The sequence below is a fragment of the Cydia pomonella genome, chromosome 3 (genome assembly GCF_033807575.1).
Source record: "Cydia pomonella isolate Wapato2018A chromosome 3, ilCydPomo1, whole genome shotgun sequence".
NCBI classification, from domain to species: Eukaryota; Metazoa; Arthropoda; class Insecta; order Lepidoptera; family Tortricidae; genus Cydia; species Cydia pomonella.
In genome coordinates this window covers 25,322,162-25,342,228 of record NC_084705.1, presented here as the reverse complement: position 1 = coordinate 25,342,228, position 20,067 = coordinate 25,322,162, and the positions used below count along the sequence as shown (strand labels likewise).

The window sequence follows — 20,067 nt, the reverse complement described above, 5'->3', positions numbered from 1 at the left end:
TAAGTTTATCATTCTCCTATTTTAGAAGTTACAGGGGGGGGGGGGGGACACAATTTACCACTTTAGAAGTGTCTCTCGCGCAAACTATTCAGTTTAGAAAAAAAAGATATTAGAAACCTCAATATCATTTTTGAAGACCTATCTATAGATACCCCACACGTATGGGTTTGATGAAAACAGTTTTTTTGAGTTTCAGTTCTAAGTATGGGGAGCCCCCAAAATTTATTGTTTTTTTTTTCTATTTTTGTGTGAAAATCTTAATGCGGTTCATAGAATACCAAGTTTGAACAGTATAGCTCTTATAGTTTCGGAAAAAAGTGGCTGTGACATAAACGGACAGACAGACGGACATGACGAATCTATAAGGGTTCCGTTTTTTGCCATTTGGCTACGGAACCCTAAAAAACATGATGCTCACCGATCGACGGTGCTTACCAAGGTGCGCGAATTAGCAAAAGCTGTGGGGGTGTCGTACGGAACAGCAATTAATATAATACACGACAAATTACATATTCCAATTCATTTAATTCATCCATCTACTCAAACTCAAGAGCCCAAGCCTTGTTCCAGTTTCGTAAATCGTGCAGTGCAGGTTACCTACGCATGTAGCTGTGGTTTGTTGCTGCGATTCTTGCAGAACCGATAATGGCGAAATGGCGATAACAGTAGGGTGTATGTGTATTTGTGTGTGTGGGCTTTAAAATCAACATCAATATACGTTTGGCCAATAACCTAGAATCAATCATATATCATAATTAAAAAAAAAACTGACGCGTAAAAAAAAAATGATTGCGTTTACTGTCAAAAGTGTCAAATTGACCAACCGCTACAATCGGAATCGCGAACTTTGATGTTGACGAGTTGTCTATTTTATGCAAATTTGTATAGTAATACAAAAAAATTAATACAGCTTAATTAAACCATTGCTAATAAACTTTTAAAGAGAACACGTGTCAAATATTTGTGAGTTAAAAATTGAACTCTGTTCGAAATCATGTCATTGTTTGGATCACCAGCCACGACTTCCGCAGGAACGTTCGGCACTGCTACGCCTTCTACAGGTGAAAACAAATGATCAAAATTATACAATTTATCATTTCATTAGTAAATAATATGTTTTGTCAGAAATACTCCATACACAAACATTTATACATAACCTCTAAAACCTAATATAAGCCTCTTAGATAATGCCTGATAATCCGGCATTAGACCCAGACCAAATATAAGTTCTTACATGTTTGTATTTATTACTAGTATTAAAATAAGTCCAGTCAATGTGCATCATACTGATTACAATTTATTGATTTCTTTTTTACAAGATACCTAATGCTTGGAGCTATACCTCGTTTTGTTTTTAGGTTTAGAAAAAGGGTAGGTAAACAATTTTTACATGTCTTTTTATTGAGAACCACTTTAAATTCAAACTATTACTTCTAGAAACCAAAAGAATGTAACTATGCTGTGTATTATTGCTACATATTTTGTGTGAGATTTTTTTTAAAGTGGTTTTTAACAGAAATACACATGAAGATTGTTTACCCTTTTTTTAATGCTATAAAAAATGAAGTATGATAAGATTCATCTAATGAAAAGTCACTTTCAGGCTTTTCGTTTGGCGGAACGGGAGATAATAAATCAGTATTTGGATCAGCAAACACGGGTATGTTATGCTTTTACAGTTTCTGTGGGATACCTTGTATTAAACATTTTACACAAAAAGATCTTGCACTCCCATTATAAGCTAATATGCCAAAAAATCATAAGATATTCATAAGTCTCAATATTATAATGTTTCTAGTTTTAACATCCAGAGCCAGAATTACTAATTTGTCATAGATATTTTTGGGTGAACATAGAAGATCTTTTCCTTATTTTTTTTAGTGTCCGCATACTTAAAAGTACAAATTAAATTTGAGTTTTGAACTGTTAGAAAGAAAGTTCGAAATTCAAAAACAAGGCTATTAGCCCACAAACCAAAACTGCTAAGATGAATGTAAGTTTCATTTGTTATGCCTGACAAAGCAAAGAGGTCTGAGGAAGCAAAAAGTTAAGGAAGTTTAAGGGGAGGCCAGAATTGCAGCAAAAATGTATTTTGATTTGTGATTATCGTGGGCCAATGCTATATACTAATTATTTCATGGAACCGGTAGCGGGCCTTCCTTTTGCGCTCCAGAGTTGGCCCGCTGGCCGTACTTTGACCACCACTGGTCTAGAAAGTAGAGTTGATATTAGCACAGTAATTTCAAACATACATTGAAATGTTGCAGGCTTTTCTTTTGGTAGTGGTGATGCGGCTAAGCCCACTTTTGGAGCAGCAGCAACTACTGGTAACAGCACCATGTTGTATGTTGCATGTATAAGTTATTTGCTTATTATTATAGTTTCTACAAGTGAATTTTATTTTTAGTGTGCATGTGTAATACCATATTCAATATTTCAGTTGGATCATCCATTACAATCAATAAACAATTTTTTAACTACCTCCCATCCTAGTTGGTAGTGCCCCTGACAGAGAAGTAGGAGGTCCCGGGCTCAAATCCTGGTAAGGGCATTTATTTGTGAGTTTATCATAAATATTTGTTCCTGAGTTATGGATGTTTTATTTCCACACTTAGCCCACCAGATTTAAGCGCATGTGGATGGCATGTAGACCAGCTAGGGGTTTAGCCAGCGTAACTGTTCCTATATCCTTTGTATGTTTTCATTCAAGTAATATCAAAATGTGTGATGGGAAATGATGGGATGGATGAGTGGTGGTGGCCATTGTGGACCTGACGTTCGACTTTCAATCTGGAGGTTGCGGGTTTGAATCCTGGCTTGTACCAATGAGTTTTTCGGAACTTAAAGTGAAGGAAAATGTTGTTAAGCAACATACATCCACAAAAATATTCAAAGTTGTATGTGAAGTCCACAGCCCACATTGGGCCAGCGTGGGAGTTATAGTCCTAGTCGCATGAGAGGAGGTGTGTGCCTGCTAGACTAAATTATGATTATCATTATATAATTAAAATTGTATTCCAGAGAATAAACCATTCAGCTTTAACAATCCAACCAGCAATGCACCAGCATTTGGGGCCAGCTCTTCATTTTCATTTGGATCAGCAGCTAAAACCACAGCACCCACTTCATCATTATGTAAGCCCATTTTGTTGTCTCAGTGTCTGTTTTAGCCATTGATAATAAAGCCTAGAAGTTGAATATTGGCAACCATAGGGAAGCCATACATTGCAGTATCACAACGACTTTACTTAATAAATAATTTTGTATTTGTATTTTGTATTTACATTTTCACAGATTGGCTTTATGGAAGTAGTTTTTATGCTTTAATATTCTTAGTAAGCATTGTTAGGTTATGTCTAATTAATGCAATAATGAATATTTTTTATTCAGTCATGTTCTTTTAGACAAGATAAATAACTTTACGGCATTCAAACTTTTTTATGAAGAGTTGCCAGTAAAATAGAGATAGATTTGTTCAAATTGTACGCGGTAATTGCATGAAATGTGACATTGTTTTTTACAGTCGGTTCTCCTAGTACAACAACTGCAGCACCGGCCTTTGGAGCGAGCAAGCCTCTAGGAGGCTTTGGTGGGTTCTCTTCCCCGCCCAACCAAACAGTTGGGAGCCCTGGCTTCGGCCAAGCTGCACAGGCATGTATTTCAATTTTTTAATTTCAAAGCCTTTTATTATCGAACATACGGTTAATAATATTTAATACAATACTTATTTATTTATTTATGTGTTTGCAACAACAGTTGATTCGATGTGGCCTTTTGACACAAAGGCCTCCTCCAATGCCTTCCATGCCTCTCTGTCTCTGGCTAGTCCTGGCCATAGTGGACCAGCAGTTTTGTTTAAGTCATCTGACCATCTTTTGTATTGTCTGCCTCTTTTTCTTTTTGTGTTGTAGCGTGGGGTCCACTCAGTCAGTATGTTTGACCACTTCTGCTTTAGAGTTTTTGATTTTAGATTTCAATTTTAAAGGTATTTATATAAATAAACTGGCCTATAGGGGCCAGTAGCTGCTTGAAATAAATATATTTAATTTCATTTAAATTTTAACTATTTTTATTATTAATCTTATAAATGTGAGTATGTTTCGATATTTTAGAGTAGGTACATATGGGGCTACTTTACCGCACTAGTGCGATTATTAGCACATTACGTGACTGAAGGTCATAAGTATGTAGTGTAAAACGTTGTACGATACATGTGCGAATTTCCTATTTTTTGCATTTGTATCGTAATGTACTAATAATTGCACAGATATTTGTATTTTCTTGCTCAAACGCGAAAAACAGATGAAAATTAAGTATTCTGACAGCCTAACAGCAGCATAGCAGCGGTCTCCTGTGCAATTGCTTTCTTTCGCTTATTGCCATTTCCCTTATATCTCCAGGATCACTTTTGAGGACTAATATTCATGAAATATTCGATTTCGGGTCATCTAGAATCCATCTGTTTTCATTTATTTTTTGTTATTATTCAGACTGGAGCACAAAGCTCACCGTTCGGCGGAGCCACGCAGACACCCGCCTTAGGACAAGCCGCACAGCCCCAAGGTAATAATTATGGCTTAGGGCCAGTTGCACTAGCTGTCGCGCACAGCGCGATTCGCCATGTAAAAGGCGGTATGTATCAACATCAGTAATGTCAATCTATATTTTGAGCTGTGGTAACACCACTCTTGCTTTGACTAACTTCCGCTTGTTGGTATGTGGGTAGAAAGATGGCGAAATGGTTGTGCCGCGGAAACGAGGAGAGAGATGAGCAGATTTCGTGGTCGTAAGACAAGTTAGGAGCTACGAGCTTCTAGGAGGCTTGTACCCCATAGAGAACACCTCAGGTGAGTGTTTGCTTTGCCATATTATTGTGTCGACCTAAACATGCATCATAAGGTGGAAAGATGAGGAGACGGTTATAGCATATCGTTCTTTCCGTGAGTAGTAGTCCAATCTTGCAGTGCACAGCACACTTGGTAGTCGAGGACATTGGACTGGGAAGCCCCGGGCTCCCATGTATTAGAGGTGTGTCCGGGAACACACGGGCACGGTCGACTAAGTTGGAGCAACCGAGGGGAGACTATGGGGAAGGTGGAGGTCTCCGGGGGGGCATAGCCCCCCCTGTCCGGCTAAGTGACTAATGTACGAAATATGATAAGAGTCACCAGGGATGTACCCCTGTTTAGACCGGAGCAAGTCGACCGTTGCCCAACTGGAGGTGCATAGCCATTAATTATCATGAGATTTCCTCTTGCAGTGAAATGTGTGGCTTAGCAGCCACACAAAGGGTAAAGAGATGGAAAGGCACCAATGAAGATCATGTATGTGAGTCGCACAGCCACACGAGAGAGGCAAGACCTCATCGTATCTGTATACACATAAATTAGTAGAATGGATTAAAAGTGGTCGACTCATCTTTCCATTCTCGTGATAATAAATAAAAGTGTAATATATATATATGTATCCATGTCGTCCAATTGTATAATGTGAACCCAGCATTTAGTATTTCATACATACATTATTTAGGAAAGACGACATTTTGGTGGAGGTGCTGGGATAATATTGCCTTTTATGGTGCAAAAAATATATCCTGCACTTTTACGCATTTGCGTTTATTCTTAAACATGAACTAGTAACGATGCCCCTCGGGTAGTCACTAACTTGATGTGGTGTAACGTAACAGATGTAGAATCTAGTGACTTTTGATCTTATTTCCTGTCGTACACACTACATATTACCGTCCTTAAAATGTATTAATTTATTTAAAATTTAAATTTGGCAAAAGGGCCTATATTACAAACATCTTACAGACATATGTATATTATTTTATAAACCAAACACAATTTTGGCGACAAAACAGTCTTGTGTCAGATTCAGCAGTTTGCTCTGGAACCTCCGAAAGATGACACCCTTTGGCCCGAAGTCGGCGCACTCGACGAGCCCCTGCAGCGGTTGCAGCGCGCTCACCACAAAAGGGTTGAAGTGCACGTAATCTGCTCATCTCTCTCCTCGTTTCCGCGGCACAACCATTTCGCCATCTTTCTACCCACATACCAACAAGCGGAAGTTAGTCAAAGCAAGAGTGGTGTTACCACAGCTCAAAATATAGATTGACATTACTGATGTTGATACATACCGACTTTTACATGGCGAATCGCGCTGTGCGCGACACTAGCCACAGTTAACAGACTGATCAACGTCACACAGCAGAGAGACCTTATAGTAAAATTTTGCGAACGCTTTATCGGTGGGACGGTTTGGTCCAAAATGAGGAATGTCTTTTCAAAAGGGCTTATTTTTGTATGGATTTCATAGAGAAATAAGCCTTTTTTAAAAGACACTTCTTAAATGACCTTTTTTTTCAGGTTTTTTTTTTGTAATTATTATTGAAGGGGAATAAGATTTATAAAACTTTGTTACAATTCCATTCTGAATCCAAAAAATAAAACCAAGTGATTCGGTTGTTCAATTTTGTTTGTTTACGTTCTATTCATGGAAAAGACTGCGATTTATGTGTATGTTTGTGAATTCAGGGTTAACATTCGGCTCGCCGGCGAACGCGAACAAGCCGGCCAGTGCGTTCGCCTTCGCCACGCCCACGTCAGGCTTCTCCGCGCCTCAACCGGCCGTAAGTATTCATTTATTTAATATTTATTGCACATAAGAAAACACGCTGTACAAATGGCGAACTTAATGCCATAAGGCATTCACCACCAGTCAACCTTTAGGCAAAGCAGATAAGTTGTTCATTGCTGTTCAGTGTATCTAAAAGCTCATTTAGACTGTGCGAGTACTCGCATGCGAATTTCATTACATTGCTGACTACTGACATACAACGAATTCACAATGCTTAAATATTGGAACTACTGATGCATAGGTATATGAAAGTTTTTACGCCAAAACTCTCCAAATCCGTACCATAATTTCAATGATTCTTGAAAAACATCTTGAACAACATCAGCTCAACCCAACTTGACGGTGATTTTCGAGTATTCTATATGAGTGCGACCCTCAGTCACGAGAGACGACGAGTAGAGAAAATCTAAAGTATTTCATATTTTCATTTATTAACACAAGCTTTGATAGCTACGCAGTCGTCTTGGTTTTATCATAACTGTTACTTATAGTACGGGCGGGAACCGTATGATCTGCTACGTCATCTGATACCCTGATAAGCCCCATGGCACACGTCCATAAAGTGATTCTAAGTTTCGAAAATAAATTCTGGGGAGTATGGTCGATGCGTCAGCGGGAGCGGACAGCGATGTTGAGACCCGATTCAACAAGGCACGAGCAGAATATGCGCAGCTGAAGCCTGTATGGACGTCCACCGTGATAACTCGGCGTACGAAAATCAAATTGTTCAACTCCAACGTCCAGTCGGTCCTGCTGTACGGTTGCGAAACATGGCTTGTGAGGAAGGACATCATCAATCGGCTGCAGGTGTATATAAGAAAGTGCCTGCTGTGCATCCTAGGGATTTACTGGCTACAAACTATCTCGAACGTCAGATTGTGGCAGATGACTGACCAGAAACCCATAGGCCAGGAAATCCTTGTAAGGAAATGGCGATGGATCGGACACACGCTCCGTAGACCGGACAACCACTTGTCCAAGCAGTGTCTCCGCTGGCAATAGACTGGCAGTAGACGGTCAGGGCGGCCTCGTACCACAGGATCGCGCCAAATGGAAAATTCTTCTGCGAGCCCTATGTCCATAATGAGGGATAACAGCATTACATCATCATCAAGTTTCGAAAAAAATAGTAAAAAAAATTGAATTGGCCGAAAGCACGACGATCCCCATCTACTGTTGACGTAACTTTGTAATGCTCCACTGAGATAATTCTGGCCATGCAGGAGCTGGAGACGAGTGGTTCTGCCATGCGGCTTATCAGTATTAGATGACGTAGCAGATCATACGGTCGCAGCCCGTACTATTATCTACGACTGAAACCCATTTTAGACTACGGTATTTCCAAGGCCCTGTTTCTCGTGTACCCTGCTTCTGTACTCCCTAATTGCCCTAGCTCTATTCTAGAAATAGTATAGTGTAATCTAAAACGAGTTAAAACTATGTATGTCGTTATTTTAACCCTTAATTATAATCCTTCTAACACTGTTTTTCTGTGTTTGTTAAAGGCGACAACCGCGCAGGCTCCTAGTTTCGGCGCCGCCACGCCGGCGGGAGGCTTCGGCAGTTTCGCTACCACTACTGCTGGTGAGACGATCATATTATTCTGCATAGATGTTATAGGCTAGATGTCAATTTTTTCTTGTCAATCGTTCAGGTTCGTTTCTAGAACCAAATGTCTATATTGCATTAAAGCAATACAAAAGTCAGAAATGATAGTCAAAGTCCGATAGTCGTACTTCACTCGCGAAACGCTCCCAACAAAATAAGCAAACGTGACGTCACGGTCACTGAGAACCCATCTTGAAGTATGAAAAACAATAAAATTGCGATTTTGTCTGTGAAATATTGCGTTTATATATATATTTGCTGTACAATATTTTTTTGGATAAAATATAAGGGATCGAATGGAAAATGGAAAAAAATAAACCTTTAATTTTAATTTTGAAACTTTCAGGTCCTATATTTTTTTTTTTTATATATTATTTTAATAACCACATTATTGCGATAAATTGCTCATTTGCTTACTACACTCGCGTGCAAAAGTATTGCATCACTTTGAATTTTTTCAACTGCACCCAATAATTTTGTAAACCGGTTATTTTCGATTAATTATTTTAATGGGATCATGTCCCTTGAAGTTTTAGCTTTACGAAAAGTTAAAAAACATGGAAAACGGCCCAGTATTTTTCAAATTATCGGCATTTTCCTGATTTGTGAGCGGTTTCGCGTTATCACGCGCACGAGTTGCGCTACCCTTGACCCCTATAAAATGGGGGGTAGGGGAGGGGTTGTTATCAGTCACTTATCAAAAGTTGACCGGTACACATCTCCGCATATTTTCCCGTGAAGACCTGTGAAAAATGGAAACCACTGAAGCTGAAGTCCGCCAAGTCGTCCAGCTCCTGCAAGAGGGGCGTAGCCAACGTTCAGTAGCTGCCACGCTGAATTTAAGTCAATCTACAGTTTGCCGAGTTTACCAGAGGTTCCAACGGACTGGATCCTTTACTTCAAGACCAAGAAGCGGCCGCAAAAAGTGTACATCAGAGAGGGACGACCGCTTCATTGTCACAACATCTCTCCGAGATCGACACCTGACAAGCGTTGCCATCCAGCAGCGTCTGCGTGAGATACGAGGAGTGGCTGCCAGTGAGTGGACAATAATAAGAAGACTCAAGAAAGCGAACGTGACACCCAGGAGGCCTGCAACGGGGCCCAGATTGCTGGCGCGACACCGTACAGCCCGAAGAGAGTTTGCAGAAAATCATATGGACTGGACCATTGAGCAATGGACCCCAGTTCTCTTCTCGGACGAGTGCAGAATATGTTTGAATGGATGTGACCGAAGAGGAAGAGTCTACAGAAGGCCAGAAGAACGGTTCGCCCAATGTTGCTTCTCCGAAAGGGTCGCCTATTGCAGTGGATCCGTGATGTTCTGGGGCGGCGTTTCCTACGCCACGCGAACAGAGCTGGTTTTCGTGCCTGGCGGGGGCCGTGGCGGTGGATTGACCGCTGCAAAATACATTACTGACATCCTGGAGGAACATGTTGTTCCTTATGCCGGTATTTTTGATGAGGGGTTCATCCTAATGCAGGATAATGCCCCGTGTCATACCGCTAGGGCCACCGCAGCCTACCTTCTCGAAGTGGGCATCGACACCATGGACTGGCCAGCGATGAGCCCGGACCTTAACCCCATTGAACACGTGTGGGACTACCTGAAAAGGAGGATTCGGAAGCGGAATCCTGCCCCGGCCAATGTTGAGGAGCTGAAGGGAGCCTTGCTGGAGGAGTGGGACGCTATTCCACAAGATTTCATTAGAAAATTAATTAGGTCTATGAAAAACCGCTTGATTTGTGTGAGGAGGGCTAGGGGTGGCAACACCAGGTATTAATTTAATAATAATAATTTATTTTGTATTAAATAAATGACTTTTATTCTTAACTTTCCTAAATTTATTTCTCGACCAATATGTCGCTACTTTCAGTTTCTGATTTTTTTCAGTCTTCAGATTTGAAATTTCATTAAATTTCCCAATTTTCTAATGCGTTAGATTATAAGCTTTCAGTTGATACCAAAATTTTCAGAATCGGCTCTAGAATTACAAAGATATTGGGTGCAGTTGAAAAAATGCAAAGTGATGCAATACTTTTGCACGCGAGTGTAGATTTTGTTATAAAATTCAACATTTGTCATCATCCCTATTGCTAACTGCTATACGTCATGTCACTGAAATTTAAAGTCAATCAGTACGTCGGCTCTACAACAAATTCGTACCAGCCAAATTATGAAACTAGAAATGAAGTTGAGATACTTGAGATATTCCACCTGGGATGTTACAATGAATTGAGGTAATATTGAATGTGACACCGTGACACGTGTACACACGTTTCATCATTAATAAGATGATGAAAAACTTTACAAGCGCTAAAACATGTTTGTCCTCGCCTTTCCAAGAACATTGGGAAACAATCTAATTTTTCTATATGAGAGTATTGCGTTCGCTCTGTGTGGACCCGCCTGTTTGCGAATAAAACGAGGGGAGGCATTTGCCCACCAGTGGGACTGGGACTCTAAAGTAGGGAACAAAAAAAAGTTATTTAGGCTTGTAAATTTTCATAAGGGCGATAATTTGCCACGTTTAGTAAGTATACCATATTTGAAGTTTACAACCAAAATGTACTACACTGTCGGTTATCAATAAGATTGATTTCAAATTGAAGCTATATGGAAATTGCGCCTTATTGACAACCAACAACAGTTAAGACCAAGTTTGGATAATTTCAAACGGCGTTCTCGGAATATTTTCACAGCACCACAGGCAGCGGCGACAATTGCCTCTGGTTTCGGCTTCGGCCAGACTTCGAGTCCAGCCCCGGGCCTCGGCCCGGCCCAGCCCGCGTCGGGCGCGGCCGCGGGCCTGAGCTTCAGCTCCACCTTCGGAAAACCTGCTACAACACAACCTGGAACAGGTTTAGGTGAGTCGTAAATACAGATGTGAAGTTGCAGAAAGTATGAGGTTCTTCAAAAAAGGAGTGTACAGATTTTTAAAGTGACGCCAACGCGCATGTAACACCTCTGGAGCTTCAGGCGTTCATAGGCTACGGTGACTGCTTACCATCAGGCAGGCCGTATGCTTGTTTGCCACCATCGTGGTATAAAAAAAATTCCAAAAACTTGGATAATTTTCTCAGAAATTTCGATCTCCATACAAAGATATGAGAAAATACCGAATTTTTACCGAACTTTCTGATGCTAACAGAAGTTGTGAAATCATCACCAGCCTGGCTCCGTGTGTGACTGGCGCCGCCTTGTGAGATATTATGAAGGTGTAGTCCCATGAAAGCTCACATTGAAAGCCCAGGCCGTTCCTCCTCTAAGCACTTTGAAAATAGCCAATATACGTCCCATTTTTAACATTTATTAAATTAATTCAATTCATTGGGTCTACCCAATAATAATTGGTAATTGGGGTCTAGAACAGGGGTCTCCAAACTTTTTTACCTGAGGGCCATATTGCACCTCAGAAACTTTCGCGCAGACCACCATCGGCTTTTGCGACAGGGGGGTCTACTATCTGTTAGGACCAGTTTCACACTCAATGAATTGAACCTCTGGAGTCAACCTCCCGCGGGCCGGAACGTGGGTTGTCGCTTAGGGTGTCCACGGGCCGGATTGGAACGCCTCGCGGGCCGGGGTTTGGAGACCCCTGGTCTAGAAGCTACAAGTTACAACTTGACTGATTGCCTCTCTTTCTAACATATATGGTTATTAGAAGTAAAGACAAATAGCGAACTTTATAAAACGCGACCCAGCTCGGTAAAAACCTGTACAGCGAGCTGCAGAGTTACATGGGCACATTATGAATTCATTAATTCATAAAGTGTACAGTGTGTACAGAGTTATAGCCAAACTAAAATTTCTTACAACTATATTTTTTTCTACTAAATACCATTAGTACAAATTCAAGGACACTTCTGGAACAAAGTTTTCTAGTAGTCCTTCCGCTTCAGGTTATTTTTCGTAGATAAAAATATCTACTTTGTTTAGGTTTCTCTGCACCACAAGCCACCCAAGCTTCGAGCCTCAGTTTCGGTACCACTCCAGTGACAACTCAAGCAACGGGACTTGCTTTCGGAACAGCACCATCAACTCAAGGAACTGGACTGAGCTTTGGAGCCACGCCAGCATCTACTCAAGCAACTGGGCTTAGTTTTGGAACAACACCCGCCTCGACAGGCACTGGCCTCAGTTTTGGAACAACTACTGCCGCTACTCCAGGAACTGGGCTCAGTTTTGGAACAACACCAGCATCAACACAAGGAACCGGTCTTAGTTTTGGTGCAACTCCAGCTTCGACACCAGCGACTGGGCTTAGTTTTGGAGCGCCAGCTTCCACCGGTACTGGGCTTAGTTTTGGAACAACTCCAGCCTCAAGTGGGACTGGACTTTCTTTTGGAGCTGCATCTACAGCTCAAACAACGGCAGGCCTCGGTTTTGGATCGACTTCAACGGCGGCGACGACGGCCGGGCTCAGTTTTGGAACGACGTCGACCGCGGCCACTTCAGCAGCGACCGGGCTCGGTTTTGGGACTGCGACTAGTAGTGCACTTGGTTTCGGGAAAACACCTGCTAGTACTGCTGCGACTACTGCCGCTTGTGAGTATTTTATTCCATTAAATATATTTATGACGAAATGTACCTATTATGTGAACAAAATGTAGCATGCCTTTTTTCCTTATATTAGATTCTACTATAATATTCGTTATCTCTTAAAAAATTGAGTTTTTAATTTACTTATTCACGTATAGTATTCTATTTTTCAAGTTTGATCTTTATGGTAAGGATAGAATACTCTTTATTGGCACACCTCAATAAAAAAGAAACAAGAAAAGAAACAATAGATTAAATGTAGATGCAGATACCAGACGGTGAAGAGTTTAGTGATATTAATAAAAATCGTTACTTCGTTTTAAGTAAAATTGACATAATGTTTCCAGCGAGCTTCCAGCTTGGTAAACCGGCCACAACCAGCGCTGGTGGATTCAGTCTCACCTCGACAGCCAGCACACAACCTTCGTCCGCGGGTATGTACTACATACTGGCTAGTACCTTAATAAAATTAAGAAAAAAACGTGTTAGATGACAAATACTTGATATTTCGTATTAAAATGTATAAATCGGAAAAATATTACAAAATTCCAGTTCAAAATAGCATCGAATAAGTCTTTTCGGACTTCTCATACTCAACGTTTTGGTCTGTGTAAAATTGTTATTCATTTTTAGCGTTATTTAAACATTGCTTACTAGCATCATACACAACAATCAGGTTTATACGATAAAGTTATCCTAATTTTGTGATTGATACCTTACATAATCAACAAGATGACTACTTTATTCAACAGGAGTGATATTTTTTTGTTTAAAATCTGTGCTCAAACTCTTATAAAGAAATACAAAAAAACATTGACAGATAAATTGATATTCGAGGGTGTTCTTTAATTTGTAGTGTATACTTTTAGAGTAAGTTTTAAATTTTATTTGTCATATTAATTGTATATTATAATATAGTATCCGTTTTTTTATAGCATCTACGACAGCACCGTCCGGCATAACAGCGTTAGGAAAAACCACCGCAGCCACCACCATGCCGTCTCTACTCCCTGTGACGTAAGTAACATATTGAAAAAAAATCATAAATTACCTGTAGGTATTCGCTTTAAAGAAATGTTTCAATGTGGCTTCAATAAACGACTTTGATTTATTCAGCAGTGGGACTAAATAGACTAAAAAAAGTATTAAATTTAAGGACTACAGCAGCTGCGCCACCCCAGCCAATCACCTCGATCACCTTCGCGCAGCTCGAAGAGAACATCAACAAGTGGACGCTAGAACTGGAAGAACAGGAGAAGACGTTCATCAACCAGGCTACTCAGATTAATGCGTGGGACCGGCTACTTATTGCTAATGGAGAAAAGGTACACATTTTGGTGTTAATGGTTTGTTGAACCAAAACCACTCCGGACGCAATTTTGTCCTGTAAATTCATTAATTTTACAGACTTAACATATGATCGTAAATCGGGGTATGTTCATATTTTTCTTTTTTCAAGCATGTCACGCATTCGTAGTTTTTTTAAATTCAGAGACAAACTAAAGTCGAGGGCCTATTTCCGTATTATTCGATACAAACTAACCTGCGAGACTTGTCAAAATTGTATGCAATTTACATTTCATGTCGAACAAAAAGGCATCTCGACCGATATTAGAATAGAGGTCGAATCGAATTGCTTTTTTTCAGAGATGTTCGAAATTTGATTGTCATAACCAAATCGATTTTGATGTAGTAATGAAGTTATTACGACATTTTCACAGATATTTTTTTTTTTTGGAACAAAACAGTTTAATATATTTTGGTTACATTTCAGATAGTAGAAGTAAACGACACCGTGCAAGCCGTGAAGAACGAGCAGCAGAGTCTGGAGTTGGAGCTCGACTTCGTGCTGGCGCAGCAGAAGGAGCTCGAGGAGCTGCTCGCGCCGCTCGAGCAGCAGCTGCTCGGCTCCGGCGACCGGCCGCGGGACCCCGAGCGGGAGCAGATGTGAGTCAGAACTCGATACAGGTTTCCATTGCTTTCAACGTTTCGGAAATGTCAGCCTTACAATAGGGATGATGACACATGTTGAATTTTATAACAAAATCTAGTAAAATAGATATCAAATGAGCAGTTTATCGGAATAATGTGGTTACTAAAATATAAGGGTACCATTCGATACCTTACATTTTATCCAAAAACATATTGTATAGCAAATATGTACATAAACGCAATATTTCACCGACAAAATCGCAATTTTAAAGTTTTTCATACTTCAAGATGGGCTCTTGGTGACCGTGACGTCACGTTTGCTTATCGTTTAGTTGGGAGCGTTTCGCGAGTGAAGTACGACTGTCGGACTTTGACTATCATTTCTGACTTTTGTATTGCTTGTACGCTGCTATTGGTCCCATATAGACCTTCGAGCAACACAGGGAAGGGAGACTGCATTCATACTATTTCCCCTCTGCCAAAGCATAGGCACAACTGTGCCTATGGCGGTGCATGTTGTGACTCGTCCGTACACAAAAAGAGATCGAGGTCTGCAAGATTTGTCTTTGACGTGTGTCATTTTCTATGTATTTGTGTCGTCATTACAGATTGGATTTTGTATGTAGTGAGTGAGAAGTGCGACTGTGTGCACGTTTCCCCCCTCAAAAACTGGCAGAATTATTTGTTCGGTAAGATATGGCTTAGGCTCCTCCCTTCTCACGTGTCGGAAGCCGGTACAATATAGACATAATAGACATATGATTCTAAAAACGAACCTGAACGATTGATACCATTAATAAAAAATTGTCATCTAGCCTATTCTATAAGTATAAGAAAATACGGCCCTATTTTTTTTTCTTTCTACAATTTAATACTCGTACACGGCGAGGGTGGGACGGATTAAATGCCTGTCTCGGCTGGCTTTCTTTGCTGGAAAAAGAACAACGGGAGTTATGGATATCAAGAGGAGAGACCTCTTCACATCATTAGGCGGGTCCACATAGAGCGAGCATACGCGCGAGGCAATTTCGTCATGTACAAACCGGCCAGTGTAGACGTGGCTCGGCCGGTTTGTGCGTGAGGAAATTGCCTCGCGCGTATGCTCGCTCTGTGTGGACCCGCTTATTGAGACACTATAAGAGACAAAGAAAAAAAAGTTTATACATTTCTACTTTCAGCAGTTCGTCGCAAATGGCAATGTTGGAGGAACGCTTTTATAATTATAAACAACGTGTACTTATTGACGTATATTACGTGGAATTTTATTCGAACTTGCAAGGGCAAAGTTCGACCATTTCAGCGTATCATATTTAAAATACCATTAATCTTTTATAGGTACAACTTAGCCGAAAATCTAGACTCGCAGCTGAAGACAATGTCGCAAGACTTGAAGGAAGTTATAGAACACCTCAACGAGACCAATAGAAGCCAAGACAGTAATGATCCAGTAAGTACGAGTAATATAAGTTCAGTTATCTCACAAGCTTCGTTACAAACGCCAATAATGTCTTTTAGCTGTGTCTTGTGCTGGGTCTTTTTGCGAGGCCTTGGCGCCATTGAAACGTAATACGTGTCATGAAATGTTAATTTTTTTCCTCAACATGCAATATTATTACAGAATAAATAGTAGTGTACTGTACACATAGTGACTTTTATCTCTCTGTACTGATTTTCTTTTCCGCACCAATTGTAAGTTTCTGTTTGGCCCAATGGTTGACTGGTAGAGAATGTCTTAAGGCATTAAGTCCGCCATTTGTACTTTTTTTGTATTGTGGAATAAAGGTTAAATAAATAAATAATAGTACTACCATATAGAAATGACACTTACTACAAATCCGAAGTTTGACAGCGATTCAGGAACGAATTATGCTGTCCCTTTCTAATGTATGGCACTATCCCTTTCGGCCATTTCTGGTTGTCAAAATTCAAGTAATTAAGTCATTATCTGTGGTCGTGCACGTATAGGGACGTCAAGTTGTGCCAACCCTAATAATTGCTAGGAGCAATGCTGAGCCGAACGGAGCCAGGAAAAGCCGAAAGGAGGAGTGTCGCCCCACTGCTATTATCGATTAATCTATCTTCACCCACCTGACTCTTCAGAAAACTAATAGCTGATTCTATCAACCAATTGAAATATGGAACAATTGTATTATACGGCTAAGGGTGAAATTAACCGTCATATGTTTGATTTCAGATCGGTCAAATAGGGCGCATTCTAAACGCACACATGTCGTCTATGCAATGGATAGACAACTCCATCGCTCAAATATCGACCAAACTGGACCAGCTGAAAGCCACCCACGACACGCTGAGGCGGGACAACGAAAGATCATTTCATCTAGCTTATAACTAAATTAGTTCAACATTTGTTGCTAGGCTTTCTATTAAAATAAAAACATTAAGTACGTGAATACTGAGAAAATATAAACAAGCTTCTTTTAAGTATAGTATGGAGCGTACCTAGTACAATATAACGAACGCCAAATACAAATGTAATGCAGTCGACGGCAACAAAACTGCATTTTGCAGTCGGTCAGAACTAATTCCAGCAGCATGATTAAAATTAAACCACATCTACTTACCATTGATTTTTTTTCTCTCGTTAATAACAAAAGTGCATTTCAAATTAAAATCATTACTGAAAATTGGAGAACCGAAGATTTGAGATTCATAATTGTATTATAAAAACTAAGAACATTTTCGATCATTGTTATATAAAAGTAAAAGAATTTGCAATGTCTTCAATGTTTTATTTTATAACAAATATTTTTTGTAATGGGTCCCACGGCCAGGCGCAGTGTCCAAAACATAACCCTTTTTTCAGTCAGGTCAAAAGGTTAACCTATTAGCAACTATTAGTCTTAAAATACAATACCAGTGATAAAGCACTGCAACTTGACATTTTCTTCTGTCTGCAGACATAGAATTACTAATTTCTTATGGACTATACTGCACACGGTCCTGTTATGTGAGATTTGGTCTGCACTCAGGAACATGGATAACTTCTTAGCATCTACACGGCAATAGCAGATGTGGGACATGTCTTCGTTTGCTTGCGTTTCAGTTTCAGAGTCGGAATGCTCTATGGGACCTAAAATAGAATAGAATACCTTCTTACTATTTACATTTTTCTAAATAAATATTACATATACAGTCTGCCTGTTACACATCAATCCTCTGATGGTTGGCAGTTTCAACATTATATCAGGGTAGCAGTGGTTAGTTTCCTACAAAACCATGGAAATGTTTATTCCTAGTAGGACGAAACTCTTAAATTTGGAAATTAAGGCCCAGATCAACATGCACTGCAGCTAGATTATGCAGAGATTTACACAATATGCTAGAATCAAAAGCAACTTATGTATAAGCAACTTTTTATCATTCTATTCAATAACAATAAATATATATGTGCCATTGTATAAATAAGCACATATTTCAGTAGAAGTAAACAACTAAGGTCTTTGTGATAACAATGAGCATCTAATAGATAATAACGGCCAAAGTGCCAAATACAGCCTGTTTTTTTAAATAACCTGCAATATTTTACGATGTGGATATATAGGTCATACTGAGCAACTTTTACTATGGGACCAACTCCTAAATAAGCGGGTCCACACAGAGCGAGCATACGCGTGCGTTTTCCTCGGCCGAGGCACGTCTACACTGGCCGTTTCGTGCGCGAGATTGCCTCGCGCGTATGCTCGCTCTGTGTGGACCCGGCTAATCACGAAAATATATTTTTATTGCATACATTTTAGCGTGTCCGATATTGATATTTTCTATGGGGGAGTAGGACCCATAAATTAACATAGTAAAATATTGCAGTTTATTAAAAAAACATATATTATATCGGAACACATTTTTATTTCTATGGTATCAAACGCGCGTTACAATTTATATTTTTACCATCTCGCAAAGGCTCTTTTTATTCTTCAACAACTGCTGAGAAAGTGGCGTTTTATCAACAATAGTGGCAAAGTAATCTGATGTTAGTTGGAAGAATTCATTTTTAAATAAGTGATAATTTATAATGATAAATATTTTATAACGTTCATTTCGCTTTGGCTACAAGAATACATACCCTCAAACGCCTCCACCCTCAAGTCCTTGAATCTAGTGGACACTTTGCTAGTATCTGTCTTAATCTGTAATGTCAATCGGCCCTCAGCGGAGGCTCGTATCATTACTTCAGCAGCCATAGTCCTCATGCGGTCTATTGTGGTACGCAGCTGCTTGAGCGCTGGCAGTTCTATTGATATCTGAAAGAATTCATGAAATGAAGTTTAGCTGCAGAAAAGTTTAGTTTTGAATGTAACATCATTCCTAATACAATCTTCCAATGAATGGAATTTGCTCCTGTTGTTTGGTGTATTCCCATCTGTGTTGACATTTGTACAATAATAAAGATAGGAAAAAACCAAGGCGTCACAGGGGAAGGATTCATTCCCTTTTAGTTCCCGCCGGCGACAGATATGAATAGGTCAGGGGTCGGGCACTGATGGGAATACACCTGTTGTTTGTATTCCCTGATAGATATAATCTAAGCCTGTTTACTAAAAGTACGTATGTGCCAATGTCAACTTACATCTGGTTTGGGTATCTTTGGTTCTTGGAAATCTGACCACGACTTCCTTGGGATGACCTTGACAGGTATGTCATGAGTAACTTGCCGGGTCTGCTGTGATGTTGATGATGGCTAAAATAAAATTCTGAATTGTGAGCTCACTATGATAGTCTAATACGGCCTGCAGGCTCTCTCGTCTGGCCCAAAGAAAACTACCAGGATCTGGCCAGCAAGAACAATATAGACGACCGAACCATGGTCATATGTGTTGATTTGACCCAAAAAACCAGGAAAGTCTTATTTTGCTACCAACAAAACCTAGCATTTTATAATTGATGTAGGATAACTATATGTTTCTGTTGAATACATATATGCTCAGAATACTCTAAGATAAAGATAGTTTATTTTCCAAGTAGGCATCTTACAATGCGCTTATGAACGTCAAATAAAGCTCTCAACAGTGCCTAAGTGAATTGTATGAGGAAAATACATGAAATCAAGCAGGGCTCGGAACCGGTTATATTTAAATCCCGAAATAGCCCAATAATTTGAATTATTTTATATTCTTTACGTAAGACTGGATCATGTATTTAGGTTACAACTTCGCATTATTAGACAGTCCCATTAAAAGTGAATTAATAAAGCAAAGAACGTAATAATACCAGTATATTTTGTATGAAGAAAAAACTGGTTCCAAGCCATGAAATCAAGACAGTTGTTTCTGGCAAACCGACTTGCATATTTTGACATAACATATGACTATTTTCATAACTGCCTAGTG

At 39.8% G+C, this 20,067-nt stretch overlaps 2 protein-coding genes across 7 annotated transcripts in view; one reads left to right on the top strand and one right to left on the bottom strand.

Moving 5' to 3' along the window:
- Positions 1-807: 807 nt before the first annotated feature.
- Positions 808-17,462, top strand: LOC133516396 (nuclear pore glycoprotein p62). 2 transcript variants are annotated; one of them, XM_061849306.1, is made up of 16 exons: positions 809-1,061; positions 1,604-1,660; positions 2,268-2,327; positions 3,022-3,135; positions 3,524-3,651; positions 4,491-4,563; positions 6,537-6,631; positions 8,145-8,223; positions 10,951-11,115; positions 12,188-12,796; positions 13,138-13,224; positions 13,726-13,807; positions 13,947-14,115; positions 14,565-14,737; positions 16,058-16,169; positions 16,917-17,462. In XM_061849306.1, the coding sequence occupies exons 1-16, from the start codon at positions 995-997 to the stop codon at positions 17,073-17,075; spliced, it is 2,229 nt and encodes a 742-aa protein (XP_061705290.1). In that variant the 5' UTR covers positions 809-994; the 3' UTR covers positions 17,076-17,462. The 2 variants fall into 2 exon arrangements, with proteins under 2 accessions (XP_061705291.1, XP_061705290.1); XM_061849307.1 differs by lacking the exon at positions 2,268-2,327 and having other exon boundaries at positions 808-1,061.
- The window catches only part of LOC133516401 (checkpoint protein HUS1), a 16,479-nt gene continuing 13,869 nt past the window's right edge, over positions 17,458-20,067 (bottom strand). For all 5 annotated transcript variants that reach the window (XM_061849315.1, XM_061849316.1, XM_061849318.1 and 2 more), the window contains 3 exons: positions 19,308-19,418; positions 18,804-18,981; positions 17,458-17,813 (listed from right to left, as the gene is read on the bottom strand). In XM_061849315.1, coding sequence (XP_061705299.1) covers positions 17,584-17,813; positions 18,804-18,981; positions 19,308-19,418 — 519 coding nt within the window. In that variant the 3' untranslated portion in view covers positions 17,458-17,583. The remainder of the gene's footprint in view (positions 17,814-18,803; positions 18,982-19,307; positions 19,419-20,067) is intronic.

What these genes read in the sequence shown, in the direction of transcription:
- LOC133516396 (XM_061849306.1), top strand. Translation starts at nt 995, where the DNA reads ATGTCATTGTTTGGATCACCAGCCACGACTTCCGCAGGAACGTTCGGC. An exon ending in TCTCCGCGCCTCAACCGGCC is followed by an intron (nt 6,632 to 8,144) that starts GTAAGTATTCAT and finishes TGTTTGTTAAAG; the next exon opens with GCGACAACCGCGCAGGCTCC. An exon ending in TGCTGCGACTACTGCCGCTT is followed by an intron (nt 12,797 to 13,137) that starts GTGAGTATTTTA and finishes TAATGTTTCCAG; the next exon opens with CGAGCTTCCAGCTTGGTAAA.